This window comes from Siphateles boraxobius, unplaced genomic scaffold, assembly GCF_051911475.1.
Source record: "Siphateles boraxobius isolate OS27281-9 unplaced genomic scaffold, OSU_SipBor_1 55, whole genome shotgun sequence".
NCBI lineage: Eukaryota > Metazoa > Chordata > Actinopteri > Cypriniformes > Leuciscidae > Siphateles > Siphateles boraxobius.
The window spans coordinates 2,981,874-2,997,931 of NW_027509181.1; the positions used below are offsets into that span (position 1 = coordinate 2,981,874).

Below are 16,058 nucleotides of genomic sequence, written 5' to 3' on the forward strand. Positions count from 1 at the left end.
TTCCAAGTGGGCTAACGTTACATGATCGCTGAGCGTCCGGTGATCGCCTGGAATAGATCTCACAACCTGGATCAAATTTTCATAAATCTTTAAATAAACCACAGATTTTAGCTTTAAACAACTACATTCTCGCCTGAAAAACTCTTAAAACTACATTTCGTGACACAGTAACAGTAGTATTATATTTCAACTGTATGTTAAAAAATGTCGCTTCTTATGTTGTCATTCCTCTTGTTGCACGCGCAAGTGACGATTCTCTGTCAACCAATCAACTTCCTGCAGTGAGTCTAGCTCCACCCTTTAGGTACCGTACCACTGTGCTAGGTACCCCAAGGGAAGGGTACCGAAAAAGTGGTACGGTACGGTACGGCATTTTGGTACCATTCACAACTTTTGACAGTGGAAACGGAAATAATTGCGTACCGTACCGTACTGCTCGGTGGAAACGAGCCATAAGCTAGTCGCATCCACAGCAGTATATAAAGCCCTTGCATTCTTATTATCCTCAATTAAAGTTTGGATGCGTGTCTCTCTAGTTCTGAAATCTTCTTCGTCAGCCTGACTATCTCCCTGCATTTATCACATGAAAAGCCCTGTGCTGACAGAGAAGGCTATGCTATACATGATACACGAAGTGCAAGTGACAATAACAGGAGAAGACATTACTCACCGTGTTTGTTGACTGATCCTACTTACCACAGTTGTTTGATAGACTCGTAAAAAGTGCGAGAGAGGAAAAAAAGATGGCAAACACGGATGTCAGCCTAGCGAGATACTAACGTGTGGTGCTAGCGATAACGATTGAGGTCAAAGCTAGCTGTAATGGCGATCTGAGACATTTTTCTTTCTTTGCAATTTCTACAAGGGTGTAGCACAAAGGATTTGACGCGTGAATCCGTAACCTGTCTTGTAAACTTTACTTTTCGTTGTCAGATTACATTTTAAGAGAACTCAAGTACACACACAAAAAAAAAACTTTTGATCCTTTTCACGGTCAAAAGACGGTCTAGCACCAACCCTTTCTTCTTCCTTCTTCTTCAAATTATTACACGTACGTAGCACGTAAAACTAGTCAACTCTCGCAATACCATACAAATAACACAAAATGTGCATTTATCAAAAAACATAATCCCTCTTAATATAGGAAAAATATTACAAAATTATTAATGTAGTTATGGCTCTAGCGATGTCAGATTAATTTGGTAGGCAATATTAGACTATATCTAATATATGTTGATGAGTAAGCTATATTTAGCAATATAAACAAAAAGTAATGATAGTAAATAGAGATTCAAAACAGAAAGCTATATGGAGCTTACAGACACAATCCAGCTAGCCTGGGAAAACAGAGGCATTTGAGCGATGTCCGTTGGCGACGCCCCTTTGGAAGTGAGCTGTGAATGAACCTTCCCCAGACCCTAACTCAGAACCTAACCCTTACGACTGAGAAGGGTCTGGTTTTAACCAGGCTACAATCCAGCAGCAAGTCAGACAGGAGCAATCGATCAGCAGCAAGGCAGACAGGACAGTCACAATGAATGAGGCACAGTCAGGTATAATCTGCGATCTCTGACCCAATACGTTTGTTGTCTTTCATGGCTAATACTCTGTGTTTTTCGCCAACTGGCAACCAGGGGTGTAGAAATTACAGTAACGCTTTAGATTACAGCCCGGAAAGTACTGCGTAATTTAAGCGATTTCTGTAATTATAGTGTACCTATAAAGTACTTACATGTAAGTATAAGGGGACATTATGTAAAGTTTGGGGAATAAAGGTGTAACAAATATGTATACTGTAAGTAGCCTATTATAGGACTAAGGTGTACTTATCTACTGTTAGGATACAAAAATCTAACATTTAGGAGCAATTTAGCAAGAACATACACTGCGTACCTTTTTGTAATAATGGTGTACCAAAGTCCAATACATTCTGTATAGGCTTTTTAAAAATTACAGGGTACATATCTATGCATTTACCATCTTGTTCCATGTAGTTACAGGGTCAGTACAATAAATACATACATAATCTTATATCACTGACTCGGAAACCTTCATTTGAACCCCCCCCCCCCCCCCCCCCTTTCCTGCTTAGGTTCTTCCTTTTCTTCCTCTTCTTTTCCTTTCTTTCCACTGATGAATCTGAAGAAGAAATCATGTCTCTTGATATTCGTATGTATTAAAAGAAAATGCAGTACACCCAGAAATGCGTCCTCATCATTTACTCATCTTTTACCCTCATGTCATCCAAGATGTATACGACTTTCATTCTTCAGATTAACACAAATGAAGGTTTTGAGAAAAATAACAAATACATCTCTGGAAATACATATAATGCATATAAATATATATATTTTTTAAAAATGCAATAGTTTTAGCTTTACTGGTCTTGTAAGCCCAAACTTAAACATCTGCACTTTTGCTATAAAAAACAAAACAAACCAAAACTGTATAAATGTATAGATATGTACCCTCTAATTTTAAAAAAAGCCCATACAGTATGTATGGACTTTGGTACACAATTATTACAAAAAGCTATGCAGTGTATGTTCTTGCTAAATTGCTCCCAAATGTTAGATTTTTGTATCCTAATAGTACTTAGTATCCTTACTAATAGTAATAGTAACCTTACTGTAATAGTGTGACTCTGTGTTTCCCCCCTTGTTCAAGTATTTTGGTTTAGTCCTGTTCAGTTTTCCCGCTCCTCATCATCCCTCAGTTGTCTCACCTGTGTTTAGTTAATTATCCTCATCTGTATCACCTGTCTTCAATTCATCTTACTCATCAGTCTCTGTATTTAGTTTCCCTCAGTTCATTCAGTTTTTGTCCGTTCTCGTTTATATTTGGTTTGAGTTGTGTTGTTCCCTGGTATTTCTCCAAGTGTTCATTAAATTGTTGTTCCAAGTTATTCTTTTTCGTTGTGTGCTCTCCTTACCACACCAGACCGTAGCACTTACAGTATAAATATAATTTTTTATCCTCCTGGTGGTTGTTACCCCTTTATTCCCCACACTTTACATATTGTTCCCTTTTACCTGCATGCAAGTACTTACACTATAATTACCGAAAGTTACGCTGTAAATTCGTCTTAATTATGCAGTACTTTCCGGGCTGTAATCTAAAAAGCATTACCGAAATTACTATTGGGTAAATTGGCAGTGGGCAGGATAACACAGACCAAAACAAAAACAGACATTCCAACATGGAATGCACATTTCAAAGTAAAATAATTAGCATTGTTTTTCTGACAAAACAAGTAGCCTATGTGAGCATATATCTGCAAGCATATTATGGTATAGCCCATTTTATGCTTTAGTACAGTCAAAAAAAATTACATACAGCACCTTTAAAGCTAGGATAGGCAATGTTTTTCAAAACCACTTTTTGTTATACTGGTTGAACAATCTTCACATCCTGATAGCAATTAATAATAGAAGTGGTTTAAATATTTTTAAAATATTGTGGAAGTCTTAGAAACATAAAATGTGTGTCCAATAATTACATTCGATCCAGGATAACTGAAGTCTTCTTGCATAATAAATGGTATAGCCTAGACTGTGTCTCGTGGTACTAGGAAAAACAACCACACTGTCAAATTATTTTTTATCATTAAGTGCATGACATCCCTGATTATTGCACGTCTGTTCTGTTATCTGCAGGTCACACCAGAAAGTATCTGAAGCGGAATACACAGAGATACTATGAATGAAAACGACTGTGAGCACTGTGAGAGGGTGCTGACGATGGACACGATGAACCCGAATATTAAACGCGTGGAATACGCTGTTCGGGGTCCCATAGTCCAGAGAGCAGTTCAGATCGAAAGAGAACTCAAGATGGTGAGTGTCAGTTCATCTACTCATAAAATCATTGAAATTTTATAGGATGTTCAAAGTGTATGTTCTCTTCTTACTGTCACAAACAACCATGCAATGCAATCAAATATTTTAAAATCGCTTTTAAAAGTGGACACGCCGTCTAAATATGCACACCATATTCTAGTTATTTTTCAAATGGTATGAAAATACAATGATGGCATACAGGCTACAGTAGGCTACAAGCGATTCACTCAGTAGCTGACCACATTGCTGCAGGTTTAGTTATCATAACAAAAATAATAGTTAGCCTATTATTTAAACCAATTTTGGATTAGAGTGAACAATCCGATAACATTAATAAAATGCAGCCTGAATGAGCATATGACATAAATAAATACATTCCCTATTAATGACTATTGAGAAATAAGATTTGTAGTCACTAAATAAAACTGTTACTTTCAATGTTTCTAATACCTATTAGTTAAAGTGAAACATTAACTCATACCCTGTCTACACTGGTGTCATAACAAATCGGGTCCTTCCTCGAAATCGGGTCTCCCCAAACGGTCAGTTAATGATTATCTTAAAGGGGCTATGTATAGCTTTTTACTTAAAATCTTTAAGAGAGAGTTTTCATTTGTACATTTATGAGCCAGCCATAATGTAATAGAAAGAATGACACCTTAATGTCCACCACGGTTGCCTCTATCAGCCTGTAGGCTCAATTGTGTGGGGAGGAGTCTGGTTCGAATTGGCGCGAAAATTAACAAAATGTGACGTCATGCGCATTCTCGTGTACTTGGGCTTACATCCGTAAGTCAGCCATTAGTAAGCAGCGGCAATCGCTAGCAGTATCGTTATTGTTTTAAATGGACTCTGCGGACGGAAAGAAGCGACCAGCCTCCACCACAATCCAGACACCCACGGAAACTCCTCGTAAGTAAAAAAAAAAAAAAGCCTTATCTAGTGCTTCCAAAATAGAGAGTGACCGGCGTTGGGCAAAGACAATAGTCAACATGATAATATAAAGCAGCACTGCAACATTTTACTAAAATATGGTATGTCAAACAATAACCTTACAGTACTGTAACTTTTCTTACCTCTGTAAACATGCTGGTGAATCTCGATGAGCCGTCTGTGGTTGCTGCGGCAGCTCTCTGGTTGCTGTGGTCGTGCTCGTACGAGCGTGCGCACCGAGAACGAGCATGAGACTGGCTGCAGTTTCTCTAATGGCCACTGGTGTCAGTAAGAGTTAGAAATTTCAGAACTTACGCAATGCTCCTTTAAGTAGCCTATATGAATAATATTAATTTAAAATACACATAGCTTATTATATAATCTGTACGAAAACACATTAGTGCATAAAAAAAACAATTGAACGTAATTTCTAACACAATACAAAACAAAATAAATTGGTAGCCGAGCCACCAAGTAAGGGAGCGAGACAGAGACGAAATCCAATGGACAGGTTGAGGTCAAAACAAGTAGCGGACCAACCGTTTCAGGGAAAAAGCCAAGGCAATAATCCAGGACGAGAGCAGGGGGTAACAAACCGGTTGAGGAAGCTGAGATGAGATGGAACTAGGCAAATAAAACAGCAAAACAAAATAAATAATCAGACAAGGCTTTAAAGGGTCTAGAAGCAACCAAAACAAGACTTGCAGGCAAGGGGACAGTGGTGAAGCGGACTGAAACCAAGACACACTGACAAAGAAACAAAGAAAGAGAGAAGCATAAGTAGTGGAGAAAATCAGTGCAGAAAATGGGAAACAGGTGTGTGAGCACTGAGAGTGAGCGCACTAATTAGGATAGGATTCAGCTGTGATGGTAGAGTGAGGTGAACTGACAATCAAGATAAACACAGCAGAAAGGCTGAAGATCAAACCAGAGTCCTGACAGTACCCCCCGCCCCAGGAACGTCACCAGGCTTCCCAGGACGAGGAGTGGATCGATGGTATTCCTCAATAAGAGAACGGTCCAGAATGTCCCGGGTCGGGACCCAACATCTCGCATACGGACCGTACCCTTCCCAATCGACCAGGTAATGGTATCCTCTGCCCCGACGCCTGGAATCCAGAATCTTCCTAACAGTGAAGGTGGGGGTGCCATCAACCATCAAGGGGGGGTTTGAAGGGATGGAGGGAGAAGAAGAGGGGGAACGAATAAAAGGTTTGACACAAGACACATGAAACACCGGGTGCACTTGACGAAGGGGATGTGGGAGCCAAAGCCGAACCGCCACCAGGCTGACCACCTTAACAATGGGGTATGGCCAAATGAACCATGGTGCCAACTTCTTGGACGGCACCTTAAGGGGCAGGTCCTTGGTGGAGAGCCACACCTTTTGTCCACAAACATACCTGGGTGCCTCAGCCCGACGGCGGTCCACCAATCACTTGGTGCGGTCCCTAGCTCTTAGAAGTGCTTCCCTGGCCCTCCTCCAGGTTCGCGGGCACCGATTGATGAACGCCTGAACTGAGGGAACCGCAGCTTCAGGACCCTGTGAAGGAAACAGAGGAGGTTGGTACCCAAGACAGCAAGAAAACGGGGATAACCCAGTAGACGACACCGGCAAGGTGTTGTGAGCATACTCAACCCACGTAAGCTGCTGGCACAAGGAAGAAGGGTTATGAGAGGCCAGACAGCGGAGAGCTCTCCCGAGGTCCTGGTTCGCACGCTCGGTCTGGCTGTTGGTTTGTGGATGGAATCCTGACGACAAAATAGCAATCTGTCGACAGAATTCCCTCCAGAAGTGGGAGATGAACTATAAATGGCATTATATGACCTCTTTAAGTAATAAATAAAAATATTAATAGCCTATCAAGTGAATAACTGAACATCATTAATTTTTTTATTTAATATTTGGACACTTAATTCAACTCGTAATTACATTAAAGATGATTGAGAATATATGTACAGTAAGTAAAAATGTGTGTATAAACTAAGCAATCAGGCTAATCGCTTATCTGTATGCTAGGCTAGTATTCAAGCTAACTAATACAGACATAAATAGTCGTTATAATGTAGCTGAAACAGCATTTATCATAACATGATTCTGGAAGATTTGTAATCAGGCCCTAAAGAGAGTACCTATTAAAAGTAATTTCAACCAGTAGGATAGCGTGGGCGATTTCGGGAGGGACCTAATTCGTCACTACATCGGACGCGAGTGTCGTGATGCAACACACAATAAACTGATCCCTTGTTCTGTTTCTGACATACTCCAAAGTGCCTGCGCTACGTTTTACATGAAGAACAAATGGATTTGCAATGCTACTTTGTATCCAGTGTAGACATCCTCAAGCTGTTGCGGCTAGTGTCCGGTTTAGACACGGTGCGTTTTATATATTATATGCAGCATATTAAGTAATATTGCAATGATGTTTGAATGCATCAAGTAATAGATCAATGATGTTGGCCAGATGGCCCAGTCTCTTGTGATTGGTCTAGCAATCCACCTTATTTTTCAACATGGAAGTAACGTTGAAACGTGGTGTTTCCTGTGAATGTTCGAGACTTCTGATTTATTAGCCGCTATAGGGAAATAACAAGAAGAAAATGTGACCCCGCCTGTGAAACCCCAGCTAAAGTCACATAATCTAATGAGATTAAGAGAGTCAAAGTAGCCATAGCCATAAAAATGACAAAAACAGGTAATTTGTGTTTATTGCTGTAAATGATAGATTACACCAAGGGCTTCAAGATCAAATTTTAATTTATAACATGATCAATACAGAAATTAAGGATGCAGCGCTAGCCCGTAAACTGCCCCAAGCGTTGTTTATGTTTGTTCAAGCTTATGCATTGTTAGAATGAATAAAAATGTTCCCAGCCAATTGGCGAGCGATACCAGTTTATATATTCGCCAACGTCAATTTTAACTCGAATTTGGCACTTTGCAAATGTTAATTTTAAGCCCTGCATACAAGTATTAAATATGCAGAAGCACTAGAAGTGTCACACATTGCTCTGACACAGTTGAGGATCCACATGCAGCTCTACTAGGGCAGTTTAGAATCGTAATATCCAAAAACAGGCAAATGGTCAAAACACTGAGCAGATAATCCAAATAAACAACCAAGCAGAAAACACAGTCAAAAGCCCTATTCGCACAGGATTAGTATTATCTGGGGACCTCGTGTGAATTAGAAATTACCCACCCATATCTGAATTTCGTTAGACGCATTCGCACGGGATAAGCGAAGCCATGTGATTTTTTTTTAATTTACTGACTTATCTCCTGGATATGATGTCAACAGGCTATTGCCTGGGAATGTATGTCGTTATTATAGGTCTAGCTATATGATTTATCATAAATAGAAGAATGTTCCTTACTGCATGCTGCTATACATGTCATTCATCTCCATCTAATCATTATTTTTGTTTTTGCTCTTCTGATGGTTTTTAGCTTTCTCTTTCTGCAAATTGTATAGTTGTATGGTGTATAGCGATATGAGCCAGCACCCAAAATACTATCAAAACAATCCAGATGTTTTGGATAAACACCAGAAGATGGATAAAAAAGCGCACAGGAAACAAAAACCTTGAAAAAATGATAAACGACCCCGCCAGACCACAGAGATGCCGATTCGCACAGGACTAATATTATCACAGGACCTCGGTGTTTGGCGAAATATGGTTGGTAATTTGTGGGGGAATTTTTACTTTATAAATTACTGACATCGCTGATTCGTATGGGATTAAGATCACAGACAACCTCTGCAGTTATTACAGATGACTAGAGGACACCAGGTAATACTTATCCCGTGCGAAAAGGGCTAAACAGGGAAATTCCGGAAACAGGTAGAAGACATCATAAAGAAAGAGTGAAAAAGTCTCTGGTTACGTATGTAACCCTAGTTCCCTGAAGGGAACGAGGCGCTGCGTGAAAACGCTGTGGGAACGCCCCTGCGATTGTGCGTCATGAAGCACGTATAAAATCAGTCCAATGGCGAGACGGAACATCATAGGCGGGTGACGTCATCGACCAAGAAACTATATAAGCACCCCAAAACACAAGCGCATCAGCTTCTGATAAGACTGAAGCAAGTGCTCACGGGCATGCTGGGAGTATGGCAAAGACACGCAGCGTCTCGTTCCCTTCAGGGAACTAGGGTTACATACGTAACCAGAGACGTTCCCTTTCAGGGAACTCGAGCTGCGTGAAAATGCTGTGGGAACGCTAATACCAACGTCGCCATACGAGCAAGTGTCCGTCGTGTGAAGTCAAGGCGCACATTCGGACGAAGCACCTGCGCCCCTGGAGTGGAGCTGAAGTCAAGATGGTAAAACTTTACGAATGTGTGCGGTGAGGACCAGCCTGCTGCATCGCAAATGTCCTGAATTGATACTCCTGACAAAATAGCCTTAGAGGCAGCCATACCCCTGGTTGAATGAGCCCGGACAGCCAAAGGAGATGGCTGACGGCAGACTCGTAGGCAAGTGAGATGGCCTCGACCACCCACTTGCTCAACCTCTGCTTAGATGCGGGACAGCCCTTCCTAGGGGGTCCAAAACAAATGAACAGTTGTTCACATTTCCCCCACAGGGCAGCTCTGTGGACGTAAGCATCTAGAGCCCTAACTGGGCAGAGCAGATTTAGTTTCTCTTGGTCCGACATCAAAGGAGGAGGACAGAAAGCTGGCAGTACAATAGGCCTACCAGTATTAGTTGGGACCTTAGGAACATAGCAAGGTTTAGGATGGAGAAAAGCTTCTACCATGCCAGGCGAGAATTCCAAGCACGAGGGAGAGACCGATAGAGCTTGAAAATCTCCTATTCTTTTTAAAGAAGAGATAGCAAGAAGAAAGATTTAGAGTAATGAACTTCTCAGAAACTTCTTCAATGGGCTCGAACGGTGCTAGAGAGAGACCTTCTAGAACAACCGCAAGGTCCCAGGTCGGCACCCTCGTGCGAACTGCTGGCCTCAGCCTCAAAGTGCTACGAAGGAAACGAGTTATAAGTGGGTGTCTCCCGAGAGAGGCTCCACTTAAAGGGACATGGTAGCAGATAAGACCGCCACGTACACCTTCAGTGTGGAGTGGGATAACCCTGTGGAGAAACGCTCCTGAAGGAAATCCAGCACTGCACCCACCGGGCAGTTAACTGGGTCCAACTGGTGTTCCCCACACCAAGAGGTGAACATATTTCACCCCAAGGCATATGATTTCCTAGTGGCCGGAGCTCTGGAGTGGAGGATGGTCTCCACGACCTCAGTCGATAGACCAGATTCTATGAGCTGGGCCCCCTCAGAGGCCAAGCCCACAACCTCCGTAGTTCTGGGCGGGGGTGAAGGATCAACCCACTCGCCTGAGAGAGAAGGTCCCTCCTGATCGGAATCTCCAGAGGAGAGCTGTCGAGGAGAGAAATTAGGTCCGCAAACCAACGTCCAGAACTCCTGGGAGCAGAGCAATCGGGGGAAATGCGTACAGGCGTGACCTCGGCCATGCCTGTACCATAGCGTCCAACCCCAGAGGGGCTGGAAGGTTTAGAGAGAACCGCAGTAGACAGTGTGATGTCTCCCTGGATGCAAAACAGGTCTACCTCGGCACGACCGAAATGTTTCCATAGGAGCTCCATCACCTCGGGATGGAGTCTCCATTCCCCGGGCATCGGCCCCTGTCTCGACAGGATGTCTGCCCCCTGATTTAGATACCCTGGGATATAAATAGCCCTCAAAGAAAGAAGCTTCCCCTGGGACCATAGAAGGATCTTGCGAGCCGGCTTGTATAACGGGCGCGAACGCAGACCTCCCTGGTGATTTATGTGGGAGACCACCGATGTGTTGTCTGACGGAACAAGAACATGATGACCTCTCAGGTCTGGGAGGAAGTGTTTCAGAGCCTGAAACGCTGCCAACATTTCTAGACAATTTATGTACCACGAGAGATGATGGTCCTGCCACAGACACTGAGCAGGGCGACCACTCATGATCGCCCCCCCAGCCCGTGAGGGAGGCATCCGTCGTTAGCGTTACGCGACGACAGGGAGCTCCCAGCAGGGGCCCATGGGACAGGAACCAAGGCTCTTTCCATATAGCCAGGGCGCGAAGACACCGTCGCATAACCCTGATCATGCGGAGCGGGTTTCCCCTCGGGGAGAACCCCTTGGCCCTGAGCCATCACAGCAGCGGTCTCATGTACAGCGGGCCGCAAGGTATAACGTTGGACGCTGCTGCCATTAGACCCAGAATTCTCTGATACTCTTTTGCAGTAAGTAACTGGCCTAGCTTTGCCTGTTTGACGGCTAAGAGAATCGAAGCCAAACGAGCAGGAAACAGATGTGCCTGCATCATCGTCGATACCCAAACCACATCCAGAAAAGTGGTCCTCTGTAATGGAGAAAGCACACTCTTCTTGGCGTTTAGCCTCAACCCCAACTTTTGATATGGGCAAACACGACATCTCGATGCCGAATCGCCTGATGCTCCGATTGAGCTAGAATCAACCAATCGTCGATATAGTTTAAAATGCGGATGCCCTGGAGTCGCAGCGGAGCCAGAGCTGCATCCATGCATTTCGTTGAAAGATCGTGGAGACAGTGCTAGGCCGAACGGAAGAACCCGATAATGGAACGTTTCGCCCCCGAAAGCGAACCTCAGGAACTTCCTGTGTTATGGAAGGATGGAAATGTGGAAGTATCCTTTAGATCTATCGTGACAAACCAGTCCTCGGACCCGATTTGTGACACGATCTGCTTGATAGTGAGCATCCTGAATTTGAGCTTCCCTACCGAGCGATTTAATGGGCGCAGATCTAAAGTTGGACGCAACCCCCCATCCTTCTTAGGAACGATGAAATATCGGCTGTAATAACCTAGCTCCAAACTGGGAGGAGGAACCCGTTCTATAGCCTCCTTTTGAAGGAGCGTTTTCACCTCTTGTTCCATTACCAGAGCCTGCTCGGGGCCCACCACTGAGGGCAGAAGCCCTCTGAATTTTGGTGGAAGACACCTGAATTAGATTGTATAACCTATTTCTACTGTCTGCAAGACCCATTGAGATATTTTTGGAAGGCTTTTCCACTCTGCCAGAAATACTACTAAGGGTACCAGTCTCTCGAGACTGGCCTCTGGTATAACTTGAGCAGCAAACACAGTGCCCTGTAACGGCGCACCGGCAGGGAACAACTGGTTTGACTGCCCTGAGACCCTCCTCAGAGGGAGCGAGCGTCCCTCGGGAAAGCGCTCGCTGGGACCGTCTACGCCCCGGCATAGAGGCAGGGTTGGCAGAACGGGACCCTAAGGGTACCGAGGCAGAACGGGCACCGTAAAAAGAGGTGAACACCTTTCTCCCTCGGTGGGGACCACCCTCAGTGTCCTAACTTTTATGACGTCAGGACTTTTTCTTGGCCGAAGCCTTCTTAGCCAATCTAACTGTCCTCAGATCAGTTCTACCGCCCGCAGGCTTTGGCTGATGGTGCCGCGTCTGGTCCCACTGTCTAGCCGGGGGAGCGCGAGACGCGACACTCTGCTTCTGCTGCGCCCTATGCGAAGAGCTCGTAGACGGCCGGGGCTGCTCCCGCCCAGCAACCCCGGGGACGTGAACTTTTAATGGAAGAAACTTTTTAAAAGCTGCTGCCTGTTTCTTTTCTTCCTGAAATTTATCAATGACAGAATTAACTGAGTCACCAAATAACCCCGCAGGGGAGAGAGGAGCATCTAAAAGAAAAGCTTTTTCTTTCTCTTTCATAGACGAAAATTTAAGCCATAAATGCCTCTCTGCGGCCATAGATCGACCCATTAATTTGGCCTATTCCTTGGTGGCACGCAGAAATAAATCAGCAGCCTGACGCAGTTATCGAACTACGTCAGAACTGACCTCCTCACTCTCGCTCACGTCCCTTAGCAGATCAGCCTGGTAGGCCAGCAAAATAGACATAGTATGCAGACATGACGCAGCCTGACCTGCCGCCGAATACGCTTTACCCACCAAAGCTGAGGTATTTCTTAAAAGCTTGGAGGGTAATGTCGGTGCTTTAAATGATGAAGCAGCCTCGGAAGAGAGATGGCTCGTAAGCGTCTCTTCTACCCGAGGCATCGCGCCATAACCATAACATTTTGCCCTCGCTATATTAGAATATGTGGATGTTAGAGGGCTAAATATTATATAAAAAAACGGCTTCTTCCATGATCTCGAAACCTCAGTATGGAGATCATGAAAGAATGGCAAGCACCGGCGTGGAGGTTTAACACGGGAAGGGAGAAATCGCTCATCTAATTTAGATTCAGTAACAGACTCCTGCCTAGCCGTTGGCCACTCAATGCTTAATTTTGACACAGCTGGAGCGAGAACCTCCATAAGCTCTTTGCTCAATACTGACAACATCCAGCTCCTCAGAACTGGGTAATTGAAATGATGGTTCCTCAGCCAGGGCGGAAGAACCCACAGCGCGTGCTTCCGAACCCGGATCAGAGGCACTGGATCTACCAGGTAAGGGCTAAGAAAAGACAGAGCCCGTCTCAAACCCCGCTGATAGATCCATTTGCGATCCCCAAGATTGAAGCCTTCGCTGTGCCTCGGCAACAGCGGGACCCGAACCGCGGGGAGCGCGCACCGAACTACTCTCCTCGAAGAGGGCTCAGCGGGAGCGGAGCGTTTTTATGGACAAACGCTCGCAATGCTCGCAATCAGCTCCCTCGAGAGCTGACTTTGGCATGCTGCACTCCCAAACAAACAACACACAGATTGTGTGTGTCCCCACCCGTAATATAACGAGGGCAGGGATGAACAAACTTTCTGAACTGCTGTTCGCTCGCCAAGATATTTATTGTCTCTTTTATAGTTTTTTTTTTATTTTTTATATATATATATATATATATATATATATATATATATATATATATATATATATGTGTGAAAAACTCCTGCCTAGCAATCTCTAAGGACAGACAAAAACACTTGAGACACAGACTTTTTCATACACAGAGCGCTTGCTGAAGACTCAGAAGCTGATGCGCTTGTGTTTTGGGGTGCTTATATAGATTCCTGGTCGATGACATCACCCGCCTATGACGTTCCGTCTCGCCATTGGACTGATTTCATACGTGCTTCATGACGCACTCACGCAGGGGCGTTCCCACAGCGTTTTCACGCAGCTCGAGTTCCCTGAAAGGGAACACAGGGTTTATATAGTCAGGGCTTAAAGGGTTAGTTCACCCAAAAATGAAAATTCTGTCAGTATTTACTCACCCTCATGTTGTTCCAACCCCGTAAGACCTTCGTTCATCTTCGGAACACGAATTAAGATATTTTTGATGAAATCTGAGAGCTGGATCACTCCTCCATACTCCTCCATAGGTTTCTTGAGGGGTTGAACTTGTAGGCCCCGAAAAGTTATTACAGACATCGTTAAAATAGTCCAAGTGACTACAGTAGCTCAATCTTAAGTTTATCAAACGACGAGAATACTTTTTGTGCGCAAAAAAACTAAAATAACGACTTTATTTCAACTATTCATTTCCTTCTCTGTGGGCCTCGAGTCAGTTCACTAGTGTAAAAGCGTAGAGCTTCTGTTGTTGTATGTCACACGCATCACCCACATGACCAGCGTTGGCCAATAGTGAGCCTACGTGTGACGTAGCTCTACGCTATTACACTAAGTTAACTGACTAGAGGCCAACAGAGAAGGAAATGAATAGTTGAAATAAAGTCATTACTTTTGTTTGTTTTTGCGCACAAAAAGTATTCTCGTCGCTTGATAAACTTAAGATTGAGCCACTGTAGTCACTTGGACTATTTTAACGATATCTGTAATAACTTTTCGGGTCCTGCAAGTTCAACCCCTCACGAAGAACGAAGGTCTTACAGGGTTGGAACAACAGGAGGGTGAATAAATACTGACAGAATTTTCATTTTTGGGTGAACTAATGACAGAAGCTAATGACACACAACTGAACCTGATAACAACATAATGAGTCCAGGCAATGGATTATGGGAAATTAAGTTCATGATGATTTAAAATGGTAATTGCAGCATACCTACTTATGTAATACATAATATTTACATTATATATTTTGATCTCATTGCTTATGGCAGCATACCTACTATATGTTTTTATGTTTACGATATATTTTATCTTGTTTCATTACATTGCTTAGAAAGCTAGACATTTGTGTGATATTCCTGCAGTGTTCTAGAAAGCAAATGGTAGTTTGTCTTTGTTTGTTGGCTGTTTGCTGTCAGACAGTTTCTCACAAATGACAATATCTTATCTGCTGCAAGCACATGTTCTATAAATGACTCCTCCTGCTTCTTACATATTATATATTTTTTAAATAACTTATCTGTGCTTAATATTAAGTTAATATTTTAATAATATATTTTATGAAAGATATGGAACAATCATAATGCCTTGATACATATAAATATTTGTTTGAACAAGAACAGAAAAATGCTTTTGTCACGTTTGATCAGGGGATCACCGAGCACCTACACAGAGGATTATCACCAGCACTAGCACCACTGGCTCACCTGGGTCCCTGCGCCACTGTTCCATCTGTGTTGTGCCGTCTCGACCCCAGTGTGTCTGATCTGACCTGTCTGTCTATTTCATCAGAAATAAAGCGTTATTTGCAATTGCATATAGAATATCGTTGTGATATGTCACAGCATTAACTGCGAATTTATATTTTATTAAAAACATTTATAGGCGGGGTTACGACTGGGCAATATTCTTTTTTTTTAAAGACCACACATCTGCCCAGTGAAATATGGGTGTCAAAGTTTTGCTACCTATTTGGAAAAAGGAAAGACAACAGTTTTCTCAAATCAGGTAGCACAGATGTTAAAGTGTGTACACAGAATGTTGTATTAAAAGCCCAGTTTGCCAGCAGTCTAATTTAAATTAGAATGAGACAGCGTAAAGGCTACGGTATACATTTTCCATGTTCCGCTACGTCTCATGCACAGGCATGTCTGCACAGCTTTCAAAGTATACTAAACCGCGAGTGAGCGTGGATGGACGAGATTGACACATGCACAGTACGATTGCTTTTCTTTACTCTACAAGATGACAGAAGGTAGCACTAAGTCGTGTCATTTAGAGGGCTGTCACGGACACGTTCAGGAAAAAGGACCCAAATGCAATCTGCGAGACAACAGTTCCTTTAATGAAAATAATGCAAGCTACGTAGAGTAGCAAAAACAGAAAGTCTCTCGTAGCAGATAATCAGAAGAACAGAAAGTCTCTTGTAGTCGAGCAGATAATCAGAAGAACAGAAAGTCTCTTGTAGTCGAATCAAACT

The 16,058-nt window shown here is 43.3% G+C and overlaps 1 protein-coding gene across 3 annotated transcripts in view; it reads left to right on the top strand.

The window, feature by feature from the left end:
• Positions 1–16,058, top strand: part of LOC143714636 (alanine aminotransferase 2-like) — a 131,736-nt gene that overhangs the window by 32,724 nt on the left and 82,954 nt on the right. For all 3 annotated transcript variants that reach the window (XM_077205890.1, XM_077205892.1, XM_077205891.1), the window contains exon 2: positions 3,657–3,836. In XM_077205890.1, the coding sequence (XP_077062005.1) occupies positions 3,699–3,836 (138 nt within the window). In that variant the 5' untranslated portion in view covers positions 3,657–3,698. The remainder of the gene's footprint in view (positions 1–3,656; positions 3,837–16,058) is intronic.